Source organism: Triturus cristatus, chromosome 4_1, assembly GCF_964204655.1.
Source record: "Triturus cristatus chromosome 4_1, aTriCri1.1, whole genome shotgun sequence".
NCBI classification, from domain to species: Eukaryota; Metazoa; Chordata; class Amphibia; order Caudata; family Salamandridae; genus Triturus; species Triturus cristatus.
The window spans coordinates 69418729-69442202 of record NC_140585.1 but is presented as its reverse complement, the minus strand read 5'-3'; the positions used below and the strand labels follow the sequence as shown (position 1 = coordinate 69442202).

General features: G+C 49.7%; 1 protein-coding gene across 2 annotated transcripts in view; it reads right to left on the bottom strand.

Annotated features, from left to right (window-relative positions):
• The window catches only part of LOC146839547 (aldehyde dehydrogenase family 3 member B1-like), a 200428-nt gene that overhangs the window by 20519 nt on the left and 156435 nt on the right, over window positions 1-23474 (bottom strand). For both annotated transcript variants that reach the window (XM_085651608.1, XM_085651609.1), the window contains 5 exons: window positions 23295-23405; window positions 10050-10170; window positions 2921-3006; window positions 1231-1312; window positions 487-873 (listed from right to left, as the gene is read on the bottom strand). In XM_085651608.1, coding sequence (XP_085507734.1) covers window positions 487-873; window positions 1231-1312; window positions 2921-3006; window positions 10050-10170; window positions 23295-23405 — 787 coding nt within the window. The remainder of the gene's footprint in view (window positions 1-486; window positions 874-1230; window positions 1313-2920; window positions 3007-10049; window positions 10171-23294; window positions 23406-23474) is intronic.

Genomic DNA, 23474 nt, shown 5'->3' with positions numbered 1-23474 from the left:
GTTACTCCTAAGATCCCTGGAAGGGCCTTGGTTTGAAGTCTCTGGGCTCTTTAGCTGCACGCTTCCTGTGAGCTGACATTCCTAGGAGTTGTTGGTAGGCGGCGCTACTCTTGGAGCAGAGTTCTTACCATGAAGTGCAGACGGTCATCCCTGTTGGCTTTTTAATGTCTGAAGTAAAGCTATTTGCCCAGGACACTAAGTGAGATTATTGAAGGTGTTTCTTCTAAGATCAGGTGTAAAGTTTTCTGTTTGGATTCTGCTGACTGGTCAGAGTGGCTGCTCTAGTCTGGCTGTAGAACAGCTCGCCTTGAGGCGGGAGGGACGATGCGCAAAAAATGAACCCCCCCTTATTGACAACCTGGTTATTTGTCTCCAATCTCTAGAGAGGCTAATTTGGGGTATCGTGCCCCGGGCTCACGATACCCCATCCTATGGTACCGACACCAAGTGGCAACGAGGGTGGACTAGTGATTGCAAAGCACGTACCGATATATGTGTCCTTGGCGTCGCACTGGCCACCGAAGGCGATGGTACCACTGCCCAGCAGCACCTGCACCCGCTGGAAATGCCGCTCGTTGACGATGCGCCCAAAGTCCGGGGACTGCTGCGGGTCCTTTCCGTAAAACCTCTCCAGCGTCGCCTTCAAGGCCGGCACCAGTCGCTCGCGCATCTCTCGTGTGCACAGCACGTAGTCCGGAGCCACACACGTCTGGCCAGCGTTCAGGAAGCGCACCCAGGCCAGGCGCTGGGCGGTATTTGTGGGGTTGCACCCATCGTCGATGAAGCAGGGGTTCTTCCCACCCAGTTCCAGTGTCAGGGGTGTTAGATGCTGTGCGGCAGCGGTCATTACGATTTTACCCACAGCGGCGCTTCCTGGAGGTGAGAAACGATGAGTTAATACCAAAGTGACACCTCTGTGCAGAATATGAGCAAGTCTCACCATAATGATATCATAGCACGCCTCTCTTTTGTGTGGTCATGTATTAGATCTAGGATGCTGTCTCTTTTAATGCAAGATATATTCCATGCTAACATGTGCATGAAGTCTTCACGGTGCCAAGGACACGTTGTGGGGTTGTAAGTGATGTCTCCAGTGCTGCACGTGTGACCATCACCCCCTGGTTATTGGCTGGCAGTCCCTCCAAGGCGGGTCTCTGACGCTGCTCTGTCCATCACTGGCGTCTGCAGCACAAATCACACCCTTGAGTGCCCAAAGTGACCCGGACTCACCTGTGAAGAAAATGTAATCAAGCGTGTTCTCCAGCAGCCGAGTGATTTCCTGAGGACCCCCGCACACCACTGCGAAGCATTCCTGTGGAGGAGACAAGAAGAAAGGGCAGGGTGAGGACCGTCTACTCTTCTCACCGGCTGTGAGGTGGTCTCGCTCCAGCTCGCCCAAGCCTCAGACCTGGCTGCCCCGCTTTAGTGAGGGAAAGGCTTGCACGAGCGGTGCCCTCACTGAAGCTTGGGCAGAACCAAAAGAAGGAGTCAAGGAAGAGGCCAGGAAGATAAGGTTTCTGTGGAATGTTTACTTGAACTAAGACATCATCATCTCTGGAATGAGCACAGGAGCCAAGTCGATGCAACACACCTAGATGCTCTGTCCCCCTTGAGCCACAGCTGGAATAACGGCCACTTACAGTGAATCCAGCCCTCAACCCCTTGCCGCATAATTAGAATTACATGTAGGGACATCAAAACAGTATATGAGCAAACAAACCTAATACTAATTTCATGGGCTTAAAAACTAAACTTGGGTAACTAAAACTCAAACTAAAATACAGGTAAATATAATGTAAATAAAATGAGAATTGAAAACTACGTTTAACGCCTTGGCTGGTGAGGCTTTCCCTGCCGCAGGGCAGAGCACACTGTGATGTTTGAAGCACTTTGTGCTCAATGCTTCGCATCTTTCTTCCACTAAAAAGTACCCAGGCTAAATGTGTCTCTTTTTGAGAATTCTAAAGTTATCCAAGGTGGATTAAGCAAAATATTGCAACATTTTATTTATTTTTAAAAATGGGGAAAATTGTTGTGCAAGAAACTGTACATGTTTTTCTAAAAATAAATCGCCAGCTTCCCAGGTTATCAGAACAAGCAAAGCTGTAAAAAAAAGATTTTTTTTTACCGCAAGCTATACATTTCTGAAAAAAAGACAACATTCTGAGTTCAGCAAGGTGTCATTCATGTAGCTTGCTTACGGTTTTATGAAAGGAACTAAATGTTAAAATTTTAAAATGAAACTACGTAGGAAAAAAATAACAATTCATCACAATTTTTGCTCCACATTACCAGTTGCCCAAAATTATATACAAGTTATATATTCTTACGCCTGCCAGACCCTCCTGGTTGCCGGAATGTATCGCAATTGTTGGTTGTCCTAAACCAAGTGATGCCTAGAGTCAACAACTGAGCTGCGGCCTCTAGTACCCACCAACCAGCAAATCCTATGGTAAAATCTGATGGCTGGACATGGGTATGAAGGAAACCTAGACATTTCTGAAATGTGAAATTACAACTAAAGTAAGGGAGTGTTTAACTGAAAATTCAGTTATTTGAGAAAATAATGGACATCAAAACGTGATCTTCTGAAAAAAACACAATAGTAAAATTGGGATAAAGAAACACAATCCTCTATGTACCCAAGTCACGAACTTAAATAAGGTACCAGTAATAGGATTTCTGTAAATTGAAATTCTACACTGAAATAAAATACATGGAAGCCAATATTTGTTTGAGCCAAAACTCAAAAATACATTTAAATATTATCTAGCTTTTTCTTATCAAACCGTCTCCATTGTTGCACCTTCCATGCTTTGTCAATTTTCACTAAACATTGCAAATTCTTATAAACTTCTTTGAAGGAACATTGTAGTGTCCCACTGTCACGGCTGCTCATAACCACCAGACTGTAATGCACCTGGTCGAGGTAGCGTGGCAGCAAATCGGACACCAACTTCTCCACACGTCTGCTCAGCTCAGATGGTTTGAGGATGGCACAGTTTCCTGCAAGAGAAAAGCAAACAAAGGTAAATCCATTTCTCTGGACGGCACAAGTGTTCTTGCGGGTGAGTACCCATTCCATGAGCATGCGTGAGCGTCAGAATCTCTCCATGATTTTGCAGCTTCATGGATACCTTGGACCAGGGGTACAGCTGGAGCTAGTGAACAAGATCACGACTGAGGGGGGTGGTGTAGGACTGCTGTAGGTGACGGGTGTAAATGGTGCAGGGCTATAGCTGTGGTGGTGGTGTAGGAGCATGTTTCTGTGGGATGGTGTAGAGTGTTAGCTGTGGTGGGGCTGTAGGAGAGTGCCTGTATGGGAGGCTGCAGTGCACTATCTGTGTGGGATGGTGTTGGCGTGCTGAGCTGTGGCAGTGGTCAGGGAGAGTGCCTCTGTGACTTGTTGCAGAGCGCTGGCTATGGTGGTGGTGTAGGAGTGTGCCTGTGTGGGATGGTGTAGGCGTGCAGAGCTGTGGCAGTGGTCAGGGAGAGCGCCTCTGTGACTTGTTGCAGAGCGCTGGCTATGGTGGTGGTCTAGGAGTGTGCCTGTGTGGGATGGTGTAGGCATACTGAGCGGTGGCAGTGGTCAGGGGGAGTGCCTCTGTGGCTTGTTGCAGAGCGCTGGTTGTGGGGGTGGTCTAGGAGTGTGCCTGTGTGGGATGGTGTAGGCGTGCAGAGCGGTGGCAGTGGTCAGGGAGAGTGCCTCTGTGGCTTGTTGCAGAGCGCTGGCTACGGTGGTGGTCTAGGAGTGTGCCTGTGTGGGATGGTGTAGGCGTGCTGAGCTGTGGCAGTGGTCAGGGAGAGTGCCTCTGTGGCTTGTTGCAGAGCACTGGCTGTGGGGGTGGTCTAGGAGTGTGCCTGTGTGGGATGGTGTAGGCGTGCAGAGCTGTGGCAGTGGTCAGGGAGAGTGTCTCTGTGGCTTGTGGCAGAGCGCTGGCTATGGTGGTGGTGTAGGAATGTGCCTGTGTGGGATGGTGTAGGTGTGCCGAGCTGTGGCAGTGGTCAGGGAGAGTGCCGCTGTGGCTTGTTGCAGAGCGCTGGCTACGGTGGTGGTCTAGGAGTGTGCCTGTGTGGGATGGTGTAGGCGTGCAGAGCTGTGGCAGTGGTCAGGGAGAGTGCCTCTGTGGCTTGTTGCAGAGCGCTGGCTATGGTGGTGGTGTAGGAGTGTGCCTGTGTGGGATGGTGTAGGCGTGCAGAGCTGTGGCAGTGGTCAGGGAGTGTGCCTCTGTGGCTTGTTGCAGAGCGCTGGCTACGGTGGTGGTCTAGGAGTGTGCCTGTGTGGGATGGTGTAGGCGTGCTGAGCTGTGGCAGTGGTCAGGGAGAGTGCCTCTGTGGCTTGTTGCAGAGCACTGGCTGTGGGGGTGGTCTAGGAGTGTGCCTGTGTGGGATGGTGTAGGCGTGCAGAGCTGTGGCAGTGGTCAGGGAGAGTGCCTCTGTGGCTTGTTGCAGAGCGCTGGCTGTGGGAGTGGTCTAGGAGTGTGCCTGTGTGGGATGGTGTAGGCGTGCAGAGCTGTGGCAGTGGTCAGGGAGAGTGCCTCTGTGGCTTGTTGCAGAGCGCTGGCTGTGGGGGTGGTCTAGGAGTGTGCCTGTGTGGGATGGTGTAGGCGTGCAGAGCTGTGACAGTGGTCAGGGACAGTGCCTCTGTGGCTTGTTGCAGAGCTCTGGCTACGGTGGTGGTCTAGGAGTGTGCCTGTGTGGGATGGTGTAGGCGTGCAGAGCTGTGGCAGTGGTCAGGGAGAGTGCCGCTGTGGCTTGTTGCAGAGCGCTGGCTACTGTGGTGGTCTAGGAGTGTGCCTGTGTGGGATGGTGTAGGCGTGCAGAGCTGTGGCAGTGGTCAGGGAGAGTGCCTCTGTGGCTTGTGGCAGAGTGCTGGCTATGGTGGTGGTGTAGGAGTGTGCCTGTGAGGGATGGTGTAGGTGTGCCGAGCTGTGGCAGTGGTCAGGGAGAGTGCCGCTGTGGCTTGCTGCAGAGCGCTGGCTGTGGGGGTGGTCTAGGAGTGTGCCTGTGTGGCATGGTGTAGGCGTGCAGAGCTGTGTCAGTGGTCAGGGAGAGTGCCTCTGTGGCTTGTTGCAGAGCGCCAGCTGTGGTAATAGTCTAGAACTATGGGAAATCTGCCCTTTCTGTTTGGTCACCCCATATTTTTTACTTCTTGCTGCACCTTATAATTTATCTCGTTTTAGAACTCTGTGCATTATACCCATGCAAACCAGTGGTAAATGTCCCGTGCTTCCCATTTAAATATGGTCGAAGTGGCATATCCCAATTAGAATATTCAATGTTTCTATACATTTCTAGTATATGGTACAAAATGTATTCAGGGAGTGTAAGATGAATATCATTAGTGGACCGCAGCACCTATGGTACCTTCCACTGCAATGTAAAACATGTCTTGGGGCCTACCATTGTAGCCAGACAGTGGCAGTTTAAACACTGGAATTCAGCCTCTCAAAATAAACCCTTTCTACAGGTCAAAATCTTCCTTTTAAATAATAAGTCACTCCATGTAGGCCTTGTAGTCCACAACGCAGAGTGCATGGTATTTAAAAGTAGGACATGTAGAAATGTAATTTTAACATGTCTTTACAGTGAACACCACCCAAAAGCTATTTTGTTTACTGTGGTTGGCCTAGCTGTCCTATGCAGAAAACCAGAGTACATGTTAAAAATCCCAATACTGTATCTCAGGAGTGGGACTAAATAGAAAAAAAATGAAACAACTATTTGTATTAGTTATTAATATCCAATTCAATGGTGAAGTTGAATTTTTTTATAAATATCAAGGAAAAGTAACTTTTAGTCTGCTACCTTTTTGCTTGCTGAAGTTCCAGCAGGCTAAATTTGCATTTGCTCACCCACAGCTGCCAGCCAGTAGTTAGTATTTAAAGATGTGAGGAAACTGGCTTTTTGCATGTTCACCCCCATATTTTGCCACCATTTTGCCAACTAGGCACCAGAGTAATGGTTCTGAAATGCTGTAAGTGCTGCTAATTAGGACTCTGTGTATGTGCCCAGACCCTTAAAATTACATTATTAGCTGGCTTACCCCCAATTGGCATAGCTTAACTTACTTGTACGTCCCTAGTATAGTGTACCCGGAGTAACTAGGGCCTGTAAGTTAAAGTGTTGTTGACTGCAGCACTACTTGTGCCAACCCAAGTATGACAAAGCAAAGACATGACTCCTACCCTGCCATTGCTGGCTGGCAGAGCAGTTTTAAACTGCAAACTTGACTTTGCCATTTCAAGCCATGGCAAAGACCAAGCTGTCCTTTTTCATGTTTGTAAGCCACACCTACAGCAGGCCTACTGACCCCTAAAGGCAGGGTGCATAAAATAAAGAGAGGGAACCGTAGTTTCATGTTTAAAGGTCCTAACTGTGAGAACCTCACATTGTTGTTTTTATTGTTAAAAGGCTAGTAGCCCCATTGGCAGGCACAGAGTTACAGGCTGACACTTCAGCCCTGCTACCTTCTGAATGAGACTACTGAGTTTGGTACTTCATGGTATCAGAAGAATAGGTGCATTAAACCCATTTTTGTGAATACATTGAATTTAATGTCACTAGTGGGGAAAGTGCAACTTTAGTAAGTTGCCACTTTGTTGCTTAAGTTTTTCCAGTGCCCATTTATGGTTGCACACTAAGACTGCTTTCCAAGACAGTCTCCGGACACCCTGTGTGAATGACCTCCAGGAAGGGACAACAAGGGACTGCCGTGGGAAGAGGTGCTCTCTCCTGCGGAAAGGAAAGCCAAACAGGGTGTGGGCCCAAAAGGCGGCTTCAAAGGGGAAGCGCCTTTGAAGGGTAAATGTTGGACACACATGATAGGGGCTGCACTTTTGTTCTGATAGACAGGTTGCCGTCAAGAACAGAGAGGGGAAGCCAGTTGGCAAAGATGCAAAGGGCTTCCCAGAAGCAAACAATAGGCTGACCTGAATTTGCAAAGCTAACTTCTCTGTACCGGACAGAATATGCTGGGTAGGGCTGTGAATATCCCTTTTTAAATTAGTGTCAAGTTCTGCTTGGTCTGTTAGGTTCAAATATAACACTTTGGGGGATGTTCGGAAGGAAGGTAAATAGGATGCCAAAACAATACCTGTGTATCTACTGTCTGTTTGCTGGAAACTCCTACATTTTGTCTACTGGACTCATGTCTCTGGGTTAATTGTAGGTATGGTGACTGCCAGAAACTGGATTTTAGTGGTAGATGTAGGAGGAAATGTGAATTGCCATAGCACGGTCCTCATACAGACCTCAGCCCTCAGAGGCCAAGTTTACTGTGGCCAAAGATGTTCACCATCTTGCAAATGCTCAAATTGGGCAGAGTTGTCTCCAGGAACTTGTATTCCATTGGTTAGGCTGTGACCAGGAGTCATTCCCACGTATTAGCTTGTGGTGGGCATAAATGTGGCACTACTAGGCACCCACTTCAGAACACTCCTGGACCTCAGGAAGAGGAGAAGAGGAAGGCAACTATCTGCAACCTGTGAAGGGCTGTGAAGGACTGGACCTGCTCGCCTTGTACCCAGGACAAAGATGTGGACTTCAATGGTCATAAGGCTGACATCCTTTCAAAGCTACAGAGACACAACAAATCAGGTTGGTGTATCCGACCTGCTCTCCATCGTTGTCAGCTTCAAATTGTACCTATGTTCTGGCCTACTGCAACCATTGACTATCATTGGCACATTATTCTTCTTGGTGCGATTCCTACCTAAAAATTTAAACATTCATATCAACACTTCCCATCATTGACTTTTTGTGATTTTTGTTTATTAAATGTTACTGTTTTTCTAATTTGGTTTGGGAGTTGTATTGTTTTGCATTTCGACTTTATTACGTCCATTGGATATTTCAGCAGATCTGCTGCTGACAGAAGTGTGCATCTTCAGAATGGTGCAGAGCACCAGCTGTCGGGGTTCTGTAGGAGCGTGCCTCTGTGGCATGGTGAGAAGTGTTGAGATGTGGAAGTGGGCTAGGAATAGCCTCGGTCAGACAGTGCAGAGTGCTAGCGTTGGTGGCGGTCTAGGACCCTATCTCTGTGTAATAGCTCTAGCTGCTGAGGTGGTCTAGGAACATGCCTCAGGTCTGTGCAGAGCACCAGCTGTGGTGGTATTCTAGGGCGTGCCTCTGTGGGATGGGGCAGAGCACTAGCTGTGGCACTGGGCTAGAAGCATGACTTTGGGATGGTGCAGGAATGCTGAGCTGTGGCAGTGGTCTAGGATTGTGCGCCTCTGGGATGGAGCTGAGCACTGGCTTTGTGCAATGGTGTAGGGTTGTGTCTCCATGTGGATGGTGCAAAGTGTTAGCTTGGCAGTGGTCTTGGATTGTGACCTTGTGGGGTGGAGCTGAGGATTGACTTTCACATAGGTCTAGGTTTGTGACCTTGTGGGATGGAGCTGAGGATTGACTCTGGCAGTGGTCTAGGATTGTGCGTCTGTGGGATGCTGCAGAGCGCTGGCTGTGGTGGCGGTCCAGTATTGTGCCTCTGTGGGATAGTACAGGGAGCTATCTGTGGCAGTGCTCTAGGACTGTGCTTCAGTAGTATGGTGCAGGGTGCCATCTGTGGCAGTGCTCTAGGGTTGTGCTTCAGTAGTATGGGGCAGGGTGTCATCTGTGGCAGTGCTCTAGGATTGTGCTTCTGTGGGATGGTGCAGAGCGCTAGCTGTGGTAGAATGGAAGAGTGGCTGGTCTCAGTTGTAGTCTGGTTTTCCATATTGGTTTCTCATAGGCGGTATTCCAGTTGGCAAAGACCTGGACATGGGTGTGCATAGGTCCTAGTTTGCAGCATGCATAGAAATATGTGTTAACAGATGGGACGTTTCTGCCCTCGTTCCCATACTGTAGCTATAAACATCCCAAGACATGCCCCAATTCATACCGCCAATGAGTCTTTCGGGGCCAGGAAACAAAGGTAAGAGTATGCTGTCCCCGGCTTAAGATTCACAGTCGGCTGGCTGGGGACCAAGCCCGGTGTTCGTTTAGTAAGGAAAGAGCACCCTAATCTGAGGGGTCATGCCGGCCATCTCACTGGCTACTGGCAATGAGCTGGACATACTAACTACATTACCACTGAGTTACATTCCTTATGGTGGGTCATTCATAAGGTCCCTAAGACACATATCTCACTCACATATCTCAGGCCTCACTTATCCTGGACCGTGCTGTCCTCTGTGATTTCTAGACAATAATACATTTTCTTTTGTCTCTGTTCCTCCTTTTGATCTTGGGCACCCTCTTCCATCCCTAGCAGTAACCCAGGACATGTCGTCTCGCCTTCAGCAGTTGTGCTGAGAGTCTCTGGCTGAGAAAACCAGGGCGACTACATCACTTAGAGCAAAGTCAGGGGCAGGTCTCATCCCATGGACTACGAAGTGTGCTCCATCTGTGTCCTATTTCACCCATCGGGGTAGGAAGCCATAGGAGAGAAGCTTGTTGCTCACTTTCTGCCACTTAAAAGCCACCTGGTCCAGCTTCCGCCAGCTCCTGCGTGTTGAAGGAGTTCTGGAGATCAGGGCGACCCTTGAGAATCTACCCATGACTGTCCCAATACTACCCTTCTGCTGTCCTGTCCAGTCCTTGAACTCCCGATGGTCGTGTCTGTACTCCTGGAAAGACCCATCCATGATGGACCTGCCCCAGGGAGATCTTCCCGCTTGGCGTGTACCGCAGTGTTTCTGTGCAGGTAGTTTCCCTTCACGCTTTTCCCTCAATCTGGATCAGGCTGAAGTTTTACAGCCCACACTCTCCTCTCACAATCAGACAGGATTGCGCTGCTGCGTTCATCCAATGGCAGGCGCTCCCACTCACCCAGGGCTCAGAACAATCACCTGCGATTGGCTCAGTCTCACTTCATGACAAACAAGAAGGCACAAAGCTCCTCCCAGTTTCCTCGCAGCTTAGAGAGGCCTGCAGCAGTGCAGTATCACCACCACTCAAACATCCCCAAACCTGAGGCATGGTCCCCCTCCATACTGTCTCAGGGAAAGAAGTCCCGGCATGGTGTGAGTGCATTGGCTGCATAGTGCCCCGCCCACTACTGAACTCACCTGCACCAATCGCCCCCACCAATGGGTTCAGCAGTAGCTGTAATGGATAATTCCAGGCGCCAATGATTAGAACCACTCCGAAGGGATCCTTCCGGATAAAGGCTGAGTCCAGCGTTGTCGCCTGTAATGGGGGATGCACAGTTCATGACACATCAATGGCCCAGTTCATTACCCATAGAATCCCCCAGACAAGGATAATTTACTGTGCTCCCTTCTTGAGAAGGCCAGGCACATACTACACACATCTGGCCAGGTCATACTGATAACTATTATAGCTCCTAAAGCACTGTGGGTAAAGTTACTCTTAACTCATATTATTGTGTTGAACTGAGTATTCTGAACTGGGGAAAGGTTGCAGATGAAACAATGTAATTAAACCTAAAAAAAAAACCCTTGTATTCATTCCTGGAACATACCAATACTGCAACTACCAGTGGGCTCTGATTGCAACAAAGGTGCTTTCCTGCAGTAGGAGTGGGAGGCACTTGTGTGTTGAGGAGATGCAGTGCTAGAGGGTAACCAAACTGGTGTAGTACTGACCACTCGTGGTACACACTGGTTTTCTACTTGGTGGCAGCCAACAGTTTGGTTCTTTGTGGGTCACGGAGTCATTGTTCATACAATCGCTGCTGTTCAGCTGTTACATTTTAGTAACACGTCTGCAGACCCTGGCATGGTACAGATTCCTATAAACACAGTTCACATAGTTGCTGCCTGACGCTGCCAGCCATCCACTTAGGCCCCTTCCCGCCACTCTCGTACACCTAAAAAGGCGCAAGGGCATCATCATGCCTCTCGATCTCGCTCCTGAAGTCGATCAACCTCGGAACCAATCCTGCAACTTGTTCCGGCACAACTCAAGTTTCGGGGGCTATCTGCGAAACTGAGGCAGAGCAAAGAGTTCCGTGAGGCCATGCTGTGACTCTTTGGATCCTTATGACTCTCTCTGGCACGCCTATGGGCCCAACAGAGATAAGAGGCCCTCCAACTGGGATGCTCCTGTGTTCACCCTTGGTGCCAGGTTAAGCCTCTGAACCTATTGTCAGGCCTCTTCCGCACCTTTGTTAAATCCTCCTCCAGCGCCAGGTTTCTTGCCAGTCCCCAGAACATCAACACTGACTCCATCGACACCAAAGGATGAGGCACAACCCATGGGGCTCTCTGACTGTGATTCGGCATCGACCCAACCTCAACCGAGATTCCACTCAATGCACATTGAGCCACAGCCTTTGCCCGTTGCGCCTGATCCACTTAACATTCTGATCCTGCGGGACAGGCTTAATACACTATATTCTATATTTAGAACGGACTGATAATAAATGATCATGAAGAGAGAGACGAGTATGGACAATCCTATGATGAGGAGCATTGGTATGAGGACCTCCAAAATGCAAGTGGCCTTGAAACCTCTCCTGACTACGGCCCAGTCTCACCTCCAGGCCCTGCCAAGGAGAGAAGTACCTCCGTCACATTGGTTATGCAGAGGATGGCTGAGGGTGCCTGGGACAAACCTTGCTCTGGTACCCCCAGTGAACCTCCAGATTGTGCTGCGCCATCGTCATGCCCCTGGCGACCTGCTTTTTCGACTCAACACCCTTTGCCCGAGAGCTTAGTGGTGCAAGCTTCCACCAGCAGGACAAACCCTAATGCTTTCTCAACTACTCCCCTGGATATGGAGTGTAAGAGAGTGGAGACCTTTAGGAAGAGGGTATTTTTTGGCTCTCCTATCGGTGAGTGCCATTTGTCTTTTGGGACATTATTCCTTCGTTCTCTGGGACTCAGTACCTCAAGTCCTTCCCAGTATTCCTGAGGACCTTTGTCCTGGACTGACACAAACCCTACATGATGGCTGTTACACTGTCAAGTACAGCACGTGCTGTGGCCTGGATACCTCAGTTTCCATAGGTTTGCCACTGGCACAAGCATCACTATCTGTCAACAGGCCTGGGTGAGATCAACGGGTTTCCCAACGATGTCAAATCATCCCTAATGGACTGGCCTTTCGATGAGACTTGCCTTTTTGGGGAAAAACCAGACTCCACTCTGGAGCGTTTCAAAAACAGCAGGGCGACAACATGCTCCTTGGGCTTAGCTGCCCTGCTACACCAACCACATCAGCCCTTTTGATCTTTCTGCAGTTCTGGAAGGGGTATTCTATACGGACTGCCACTTCAGCCACACAGGGTTCCAAGTCTTTCTGTGGCCGACGACGTGACACCCACCGATTCTGCGGTCTCCTGTCCTCCACCCTCCTCCTAGGGCCCCAAATGCCACATATCTTTAGCGTAGTCTTAGCGTAGCACAGCCACCCAGGTGCAAGCAGGATTCAAAGATTATTACAAGGTTGGCAAGCCATAACTTTGGACAGGTAGGTACTGCAGATCGTCCAGAAGGGGTATGCCCTACCCTTCTTGACGGCCCCACCTCACTTTCCATCATCTCCGGAATGATGGACAGAGGACCATTTGGCCCTCTTACAGCTGGAAGTGCAAGACCTTTTGCCAAAGACGCTATTGAGAGGGTGGTGCTATTGGAAGTGGGTTGTGGTTGTTACTCCCACTCCAACTGAGTGTCACTCCTGGTGCTAAAGAAGGGCAGAGCCTATGGCCTGCTTTAGAACTGCACCCTCCCAACACCTTCCTCCTCACGATGCTCACTCTGGCCTAGGTCATGTCTGCACTCAGCTGTGGAGCCTGGATGATGGGTTTAGACCTGCAGGATACATAATTCCATATTACCGTCCTGCGGTCCCACCGTCACTAACTGCATGTTGTGTTTGGGCAGGTTGTTAGTTGCTGCAGGTGGTTGGTCACTGTGCTCTCCGGTGGTCTCACCAGTGCACCTCAGGTGTTCACAAAAGTGATAGCAGTGGTTGCAGCACATCTTCAGAGGTCAGGAGTCCCAATATTCCTCTACCTGGATAGCTGGCTGCTGAAGGTGGGCAAGCCCCAGGCAGTCGTCACCCACTTCCAGACTACGGCGAAGCTCCTGACATACTCGGAGTTCACCATCAATGTGCTGAAGTCACAGTTCCCTCCAGTCTCCTTCTCAGATACTCCTTTTTATCAGAGACATTTTGGACACTATCCTGTTCCCTTGCCTTCCCCAGGAAAAGAGTGTCTGGGACATTCAGTCTATGGTCCAGCTCTTTCAGCCTCTGTCCTGGATCTCAGCAAGGTTGACTTTGAGGCTGCTTGGACTGATGGCTTCCTGGAGACTACAAAAGAGTTTCAGTGGTGGTTGTATGAACATGATTGGGTCAGCACGGACCCCTCTCCCTATCTCACTCAGAGCTAACAATGGCGACCAATGCATCACTCCTGAGTTGGGGCGACCGTCTGTGAGAGGTGAAGATAAGAGGCCTCTGGCAAAATCCCGGCTCTGTATCAACCTTCTGGATATGAGGGCCATCTGCTTGACTTTGAATCATCAAGTGGAGCTTGGTACCGAAGCTTACAGACAACACCACCATCATTCTCTACTGCAACAAGCAGCATGAGGGTGAAGTTGCAGACCCTGTGCCAGGAGACACATTGCCTCAGAAAATGACTGGAACATCAAGGAATCTTCCTGGTGGTGAACACTTCTCAGGATCTTTAAATGCCAGGGCGGACCAACTCCGAAGTCGACGTCTAGCGTATCACCAGTGGCTGATGCACCCAAAGGTGATGCAAGCTCTCTTCTGTGAATGGGGATAGTCTTGGCCTGATATTTTTCCACCGCTGAGAACGCACACTATCAACAATTATGCACTCTGGAGTTTCCAGGGTGTCTTTCACTTCGAGACTGTTTCCACCTGGGTGGAACTCAGGACTCCTGTATGCCTTCCTGTCAATACCTCTCCTGTCCAAGTTCTGAAGAAGATCAGGATGGACGTGGCCCAAGTCACCCTCCGGATTGGGCATGGATAGCAAAGAATTGTTAGATAATGCCTCTTTTTGCATGATCACCCCCAAAGTTTTGAACTGATGCTGCTGGTTTTTGGACTCAGAGAGCACACTGAGGACTGCTAACCAGCCCTCACTGCCAGTGCCTTGACACTTAAAAGTGTAAAGTTAAATTGGCTATACCCAATTGGCGTAACTTTACTTACTTACAAGTCCCTAAAATATGGTACCAGGATACCCAGGGCCTGTAGTTAAAGTTTTCCCTCCAAGGCTGCAGCACTAATTGTGCCACCCTGGATGGTTCATGAGTGTCTTTTCTGTCTAAGTTGAGCACTGCTTCAGCATATTGCTTCACTGATGTTTTCCGAGCTCTAACTGTGACAGTAGGAAGCTTGAACTGCTACTATAGTGCTATAGCTATTCGGTCAGGAAGGGAGGTTTACTGCTGTTACCAAGCATCCCCTATTCCATAAGGAAGGGAAGCTTGCAATGCTAATGCCCATGTTGTACCTGTTATGTGAAGAATGTATGTCTGCACTGAGGATGCCCAGCTGTGCTTGTTCTGTGAGGGAGGGAAGCTTGAAGTGCTACTGCCCACGTTGTACCTTTTATGTGAAGGATGGAAGCCTGCGCTGAGGATGCCCATCTGTACGTGTTAAGTGAGGGAGGGAAGCTTGCAACGCGACTGCTAACATACCTGTTATGTGAAGAAGGGAAGTCTGCGCTGAGGATGCCCAGCTGTACGTGTTCTGTGAGGGAGGGAAGCTTGCAGTGCTACTGCCCACGTTGTACCTGTTATGTGAAGAAGGGAAGTCTGCGCTGAGGATGCCCAGCTGTACGTGTTCTGTGAGGGAGGGAAGCTTGCAGTGCTACTGCCCATGTTGTATCTGTTATGTGAAGGATGGAAGCCGGCGCTGAGGATGCCCAGCTGTACGTGTTCTGTGAGTGAGGGAAGCTTGCAGTGCTACTGCCCACGTTGTATCTGTTATGTGAAGGATGGAAGCCTGCGCTGAGGATGCCCAGCTGTACTTGTTCTGTGAGGGAGGGAAGCTTGCATTGCTGTTGCTGTACAGTAGTTATGTGATAAATGGAAGTCTGCACTGCTTACGGCCAGTCACCCATGTTCTGTGAGTGTTGCTTGCGCTGCTGAGGGTGTGTTGCACCGGCTCTGTGAGTGAGGGATGTTTGCTCTGCATCTGCTGTACTGTCCTGGTCTGTGAGCATGAGATGCTTGCACTGCTGATTGGGTGTTATATCTATTCTGTGGTTGATGCTTGCAGTCCCGGTGGCTTCGTATTTCTAATATGTTAGTGAGTGAAGTTTGCAGCTGCTGTGAAGATGGGACGCTTGAACAACTTATGCACGTGGTTTGGCTGTTGTTCGAGGGAGGCAAGTGTGCACTGCTATTGTCTAGCTTTACCTATTCTGTGAAAGGGGAGCTAGCACTGAAGCTGGCCCTCTCGTGCCTCAGAAACATTAATCACACACATTGTGGTGTACTTGTCCATTGGTGCCTGAGGGGTGTTACTGCCAATGGGTTCATTTACCGTGAGCATCTAGTGTGTGCTCCCTGTCTCCGTTGAAGACCCGAATGTTAAAGGATGTGGGTGGAGCATTGTGTTTCCTACATCCTTGTGGTGCCAAAGATGGAGGTAGGAGTTTGCCCAAAACAGCAGATGTGAATTACAGGGCTCCTCAGGGACATTCAGGGGATCCTTTGTGGTCGGTCAGACCTTGGTCCCTTTTGTTCTTAAGGAGTTGCCCCTTTACTGGCTCAAGATTCACTGGAAGGGATATGGCAAACAATTAACACATGGTTAAGTGAGACTGCCTCCCTATCTTCTGTGCCCTTGTTTTGGGTTTGTCAAGACAGGAGACTCCTAGCTCTGCCCCATCTTCCAACTAGCACCTTGCAACAATGACTCTGGATAGACCAGACTGTGCCAAATAAACAAAGGGCGGCTACTTCTAAGAACCTGTCTCACAGCTGACTGGTGGAATACACAACTATGGTGGTAAAAAAGATATGACAGACACTTCCAGCCAGTGTGCCAAGAGGTACCCAGCAGATTCTGGGGTCTCAACACCCAGTGGCAACAGAGAACCTCTGTGCTGCAGAGTTAGGGTAACTACCGTCAACATCCCTTGCTAGGTTCTAGAACAGAAACCTGGGGACTTCAACCAAGACTGCCAGGAGAAGATGCCTGGACCCTGCTTCACAGGAAAGAGTGGAAGACTGCTCAGGAGGACACTGGAAGTACTCTCGCCAAGGAAGAAGATACTTAGAAGGAAAGCGGCAGTGGAGGAGTCTATGCAGAACAAGTTGAAGATTTCCACTGCACGAGGGAAGGACATGCCCCGCTTTGCGAGGTTGAGTCCAGTGACTGCCACGCGGACAGAAATGTGTGTCTCGGAATGGGAGGGGGCTTTGGAACTCATTTTTATCCTTCTGTGGCAAAGCTGAGTACCAAGAAGGGTCAAGTCACTAGTAGATCCTTGCCTGCAACATGTGATGTCCCTGAAAGAAGAACCAGAGTGCCAACATCAATCCTACATTGAAGGAAAGGGCTGCAAAAAGACTTGAGTACTTACTGCAAAGCCAGGAGGGGGGCACCGAACTTTGCAATTCCCAAGCAGCCTCTTTGAAGGGGACTGACACTGCATCTGCTTTCCTGGTTCACCACACAGGTACACACTGATTGTGAACAAGTCATCTCAGCTGGGATAAGGACACCGGCCTTCTTGTTCTGTGGGCTTTGTGGTGTCACCCCACTGGCTCAGAGGCAGCAGCTGAAAACAAATTGATATTTTATTATTGTTTTATTTTTCAGCTGCTGGCTGAGCCAGTGTGTGTAGGGAGAGGCCGGGCCATAGGAGGGAGGAGGAATGAAATGGCTGTGCACTTCTAAGTGCGCATGTCTGTTTGGCCGGCCATCTTTGTCCGGCCAAACACACATGCACAGTTAGGGTTCTCCAGCCTGGCTGTATTGCACAGCCGGGTTGGAGAAACAGCACAGACTCCCTGTGCCTGAGCAAGCATTAGTCCAGCCCGCACAGGCCACTCCCCGTGCTGGTCTTATAGCATGACAGCAGTTAGGGGATTGATTAGAGAGTGTCTGATGCTGTCGCAGTGTCTGCTGGGACCAGGAAGCAGAGGAATGCTGAGGCGCAAGGCGCCCGGCAGCTTAAGGTAAGTCTTATTTTTTTTATTATTATTAACACCCATCCGATCCCCTTCCCGTGCCCCTCAACCCCCAACCATTTTTTGTTTGTCTCAGCTGCCACTGGCCCCGCCTACTAATGACCAACAAAGACTGCAGATGCTGCCAAAAAATAAGAACAGACAATACGTTACAGTCCAAGCTGCGAGAACACTGAACTGGTGAGAAAGACGGAAAGACAGTAACCCCAAGAAAATGACTTGTATTCAATCCATCCTATCTTCTTCATACCTCAGGTGCGTTTCAGCCGCCCTTCATATTATTATTTCCCTGTAAGTCATACCCTTATAAATAGTGTATCTCAGCATAATTTCCCGCTTCAACGCCCACAGATGAGGATACGACCCCTGTGCCTGGGGTAGCATGAACATAATGAGTTCCAATCCATCCAGCCTGCTCAGTGTTTGCTAGTTAGTAAGGCATCTAAATCAAGTCAAGCTTTCACATTCATATACATTAGCTGCTCTCAGTTCATCAGTTGCTCTCCTTGGCCTCACTGCTCACCGTTGCAGGGCGAAGGAACTGGACAGCATAGTCCTTGCCCAACCCATTGTTATCCTTTCAGTGGAGTGCACCACATTTCCTATTGAGAAATCTCTAATTCACCCCCCTGTGTCTCCTCCCCAGCATGACTGACTAAACTGCACCCCTGGCTATGGTCAACGATTTTGAGACTCTGGTGGAATTGATGCAGGAAGGTTGATTGTTCAGAGCTCTTGGAAAGGATGGAACAGCAGTCTAGATTCTTCTCTGACGTCTCATAGGATGGCTTTAAATATACCACCTTGGCAGTAGGTGGGGCGGTGTTGGCTAGGCGTTGACTTTGCTTGAGAGATAGGAAAGCGGACAACACCGAAGAAGCTGCAGTATTAAAGATACCATTTTCTTTTTTTTTTTTTTTTTTTGAAAACCTTTATTGACAGTTCAACAGAGAACAAGTATGGGCCTACAACCCCCCGGGGCCGGCCGCTAAGCAATCAGAGCAAAAACAGGCAAGTATAAACACAGGCAGCACATCGGGGAGCAGAATCGTGATGCTAATACTGTGAACAGCGTAGGTAGGGCACCAGGAGAAAAAGGTTTTCGTTTTATAATGAAACAGGCAGAAGGATCAGGTGCCAGACAATTTTCAAACAGCAATTACAGGTATGCAGAGTAATAGACGTTAACGATTTACAGCAATCTATAAGGTCAATGGCGCAAACACAAGAACATCAGGATGAGGAAGAGTATCATAAGCAGTTGCGCCTGCAGTCCCTAGCCAGCACTCCCGGAGAACACCCCGGAAATTGTGGTACACATGGAGCGGCAACGAGTCATAGCAAAGGAGGTGTATCACACTGATCCCAGAAAAAGAAAAACAAAAAGAATCAGAGAAGAAAAAGGAGGCCATGGAAAAAAGAGAGATAAAAGACGAAAGAATCCCCTCCCCCAACCCCCCACCCTGCACCTCTGCAGATGAGTACGCCCCCCCCCCCCAGCAGTGTGCCTGTCGCCCTGGAACCAGACCCGAAATATAGGAGAAGAGGGAAAAAGAAGTAGGAAAAGAACCCCACCGGACGGGGGGGTGGAGAAAGTATTAATAAACTGGAGGAGGGCCTTCAAAACATACCCCCGGCTTCTCCCTCCCGCACGGTAAGTTTCCCCCAAAGTGAACAATAAACAGCACAAAAGCGATCTTCTCAAAGAAAGATGGGGAGCACTATGCACCTATTATGCTGTTAGCTATGCCAGGAGAGCACGCAACCTCTGAGCCCGCCCGTCCACTAGATGACCACCCCTGAAGGATCAGCCTTATCCCTGACCACTCTTTGGAATTCTGCCCATGCCCACCCCTCGACCCAGCACCATATCCGACGTTCCAAGGTAGAGGATTGTCCAAAAACGTCCGAGAAGCGACGCACACAGGTGGGGTGGAAGTCTCTGAGCATCAACACAGTCCGCAGCGTGGAGAAACAGGCTTCCCAGTGCTGCCCCAGGATATGCACTGCACTCAAGGTCCAGGAAGGCAGAAGCAGCCAAAGCAGACAATAGTTGCTGGAGTTGTCCCTGGGTCGCAGGAGGGCACGTACAGGACGAGGCTACCACACCCCACTCAGGTCCAATGCCTCCGGGACAGATCAGGCCCTCAGCTGGACGAACACACTGTAGCATACTGGCCTGAGTGTCCAGCCGTGCACTAACCTCAGGGGTGGCCGCCAAAGTGTCCTCCTGTGCGCAGTGTGGGTAGTCCCTATGTACGTGCGGACAGGCGGGCCGCCATTGCCCCAACGCCGACGCCACACCGTCGAGCTTACTCCCCAAGACCCCGACACCATGAAGCAAGGAGGAGTGAAGAGCACCAAGGGCCTCGAGGAGGTCGCCGTACCCCAGCACAGCTCTCTGCGATCGCGCCGCCACACTCCCAAAAGTCGCACTCTCACAAGCCCGCTGCGACCCAGCGGACAGGATGGTAGGCTGCATCGCAACAAGATGGCCGCCAAGTATGCCCGACCCTCACCGGGGCCGGGACCCTGGGACAAGCGTCTAGATGGCCACGTCGCTGGTGACCGGGTTCCGGGGGCAGGCGAAAAGTTATCCGTTGCGTGGTCACGGGCAACAGTCGTCCCCACTACGGACCCGCTCCCGTAAAAAGCCGGGGGCGGCCCGCAATGATCAGGGCAGGATACGGGCGGCAGCCGGGCAGCTCACCATCGAAGGCAGGGGCAGCCACCGGAGGATCTGAGAATTGCACCCACGGGCATGCACTCGGACCGCTACACTTGACAGTAGAAACGACCACGACGAAATGTAGGCCGAGTTTGGCACCGCTCCGGTGGACCGCCTCCGCCCAGTCACAACAGGCCGCTGTTGTTGAACTGCCACCCGGCCACGGCGTCCACTTGAGGTCCCGGCTCCAGGGCCGCACAGGCCGCAAAGTTCAAATGCTCGTTTCTCAGGCGATACCGCAGCCAGAAACCTCGGAGTCACACAGTCGGGTGCCACTCTCCTTCAGAAACACGACCGCGTAGCACAGGTTGAGGATCTCGTGCAGGATATCCGTGCGGGATGCGGAGGTTCACGGAGCCGGGAGTCTACGCTGCCGTCCCGGTCGCCATCTTGGCTCCTCCCCCAAAGATACCATTTTCAAGAGGGACAGTCCTGGATAACTATGCGAAGTGGTAGCCAAGGTCTACAAGGATGGAAAGCATGCCTTCCCCTGTGAGGGGAAGGTTCAGCATCCACCTCAGATTCCACTTCACCAGATTATTGGAGACAAGTGAGGAGGAGGAAACAATTCGAGCCATGAGGTTCATCCGCAAATATATTTTCCACATCTAGCACGGCACCGCGGAGGAATCAGCGGCCCGGATTATTGGCCAATAGATGCACAAGAGGTTCCAGCTGGGGGACATATCCAAACAATTTCTACCTTATCGGACAGAAGATCTCTGGGTGCTGAATATAATTCATCGAGGTTATGCAATAGAATTTGCATCCAGGCCCCAAGATCCAGTGTACATCCCTGCTCCAGTGCCTCGCAGCCCAAACAAATTTCAAGCATTACGGCACAGAATACTGGACTTACCAATAAAGAGGGCTATAGCCCCAATGCCAATTCACGCCAAGCCAAGGGTCTGGTGGAGAAAGCATCAGGGTGGGTATCGACCAGTGTTGCACTCAAAAGCAGCAAACAGATGGGTTAAAACGTTCCATTTCATGATGGATTCCTTATAAATAAATGATTTATCCCATTGGTGCAATAGAGAGAGTTCATGGTGAAGCTAGTCTTCACAGTGCATATTTATATATCCCAATTTGCGAGGAACACCAACAGCATCTCTGTTTTTCAGTGCGGAGGCAGCATTTTCATTTCCAGTCACTGCCTTTCGGCCTAAAATCAGCTCCTCTAATCTTTACCAAGGTGATAGCTCCTCTTAAAAAAAAAAAAAGTAAAAAGAGGATGGGAGCACCCTGCATCACATCCCAGCACTCAGTTTGGCCCAATGAATCATGGTAAATGTAGTGCATGATAACACTTACTTCAGTGACCGTCTTTAGATTCTCACCCTTGTTGGTGCTGCCAGTGCTGTGTATCTCTGATCACGAGTTTCAGCATAATTGTCCTAGTTCAGTAGAGAGCAACACATTATTTTGGGGATTCTGGAAATGCTGCCCAATTCTTCTCAGGTGGGTGGGAGCACACTGCCGGTGAGTGATACAGAGTTACCACTCAGTGGCAGTGTGCTCCACCCTCTCTTTGTGATACCTCCTCTAGTGGCCCTCTTCTATTGTTAAGGGCGAGTCGTAGTGCCTTGTTTAGATGACTGCTGGTGCAGGTTCTATCAAAGGAGAGGACAAGTCTACATATACATCATGTGCTCTACTAATCAGTCATGGGTTCTAATAAATTAGAAAAAGTCGATCCTCACTCTGACACAGGATCTCAAGTTCACTGGGGTGAGATTTCAAACTAAGGAAGCATTAGTCTCTCATTGTGACATAATCGGATTCTGCATTGAACACATGTTGAGCCTGCCTGCCCCGAAGACTGGGGTCTAGTTATGTATGCAAGCGGTCATGGCGGTGACAGTAGGTGGTTCCTGGGCGAGGTTTCATTTGGGACTATTAGTCACCAACTCCTGGCTGGTTGGAATCTGACATCAAAGAATCCCCTGAGTCCAGTTTTTATTATGACCAGGTGACTGAGTAAAGAACTAAGTTGGTGGTTAGATTAAAATCATCTAATGAAGGGTGTACTCTCCTCCCCCTGATTACTATGATTAGAGCAGATGCCAGCAGACATTGTTGGGGGCTGTACTGGATTCTTAAGAGACGCTGGGCAGATGGTTTTCACCGGGCAGGCTTCATTCTTCCAATAGAAAGGAAATTTAGGGCGGTCAGGTTAGCCTTCGTGGAGTTTTCAGCCAAGATCCAAATGTTGGCAGTAGTGGTCAGACCAGATGTTTGCACAAGTAGAATGGTCAGTCCCAGTGCCTGTCAGGAAAATCTCTGTGTGATGGAAGTTCCCTGAACTTCTGCCCAGAAGTGGCCATACTTCTGGTTGACGTACGCTCCAGGGCAAGGTAGGCTTTCTCCTGAGTAAGTGCAACCAATCACAGATCTTATCCATCTGCTCAGGGAAGATATAGACGGCTTCAAACCTTTCCTGGCTGATATGGAATTGACAAGTTATCTCCCTTCATGAAAGAAAAACCTCTATCTAGGTAAGCATGGACTGCTCTCCTCACAGTTGAAGTATGAAGGAGCAGCTGCTCCAGTGAAATTGTATTTGGGACAAACTCTGGAAAATCATCTTCTGTTGTTAATGAAAATGTGAGCTCACTTTGGAGAGGAAAGAAGGAATCGTATTAAGGACTAGTCTGTCCGAAACAAAACCTTTGAAGTACGGAGGGCTGAATGAAAAAGAAAAAGGTAGTTCCTTAAATGTGAGCAGTGGAAGGATACAAGTCAGCCGATCAAAAGGATGGTAAAGAGCCTATTCTTCAGGAGAGCCCATCAATAGATCATCCATAACCCAGGGCTTCCCACTCTGTGTGAGCCAATTCAGGATTGGCAGCTAGGAATGTTGTATTAAACGTATCATTTGGTGTGTCTAATGGATCTATATTGAACCCCTGAGATTTCCTCCCGGCTTCCCAGATTTTTCAAAATTTCTGCAGCAGCCTCCTGCATCAAAGACCAGTTTCTCCATGGACATGCAGTGATCGAGCCTCCTTCGCCACCAATGGCGGACTATGGCTTATTTCGCAACAACTATCCCCAGCCAAGGCCAAGACAGTTTGGACCTAGTAATGTCCAAGTCAACATTGATGTGCAAGATGACCATCTTTGGAGTGGTTGCAGTGTCCAACCCACCACAGATCCCCGACAAGAAAGTATCACCCCCCATATGAATGTAGCCCTCGGCACCCCCAGATTGTATGCATTAGGTCTCTCTCCTGCAAAGAACTCCTGATACAGGAGGGGGAGGCAACACCCCCAACTCATCCTTTCATTGTCGACTTTCCGGGCCTTTGACCACATCGAGCCCCAGCTTTCCCTTGCAGACCTCTTCAGGCACCTTCAGAGAGCAGACCAATCTAACCTCTAGCGCTTTGCTTTTTCTTTCCCACCTCTGTTGCTTTAGGACTCACCCAGTTTTTCTCCACGTGTTCGTCTTTGGTCCATGTCTTCAGGTTGTTGAGGGCGACGTTGATCTCTGTGGTCACAAAGCTGGTCTCAGAGATGATCACCTCGAATTCCGGCTGCAGAGGCCAATGGAATGAAGCAGAAAAGAGTGGTTAGTGTTGTGACGCGGGGGCTTTTCTTGGAGT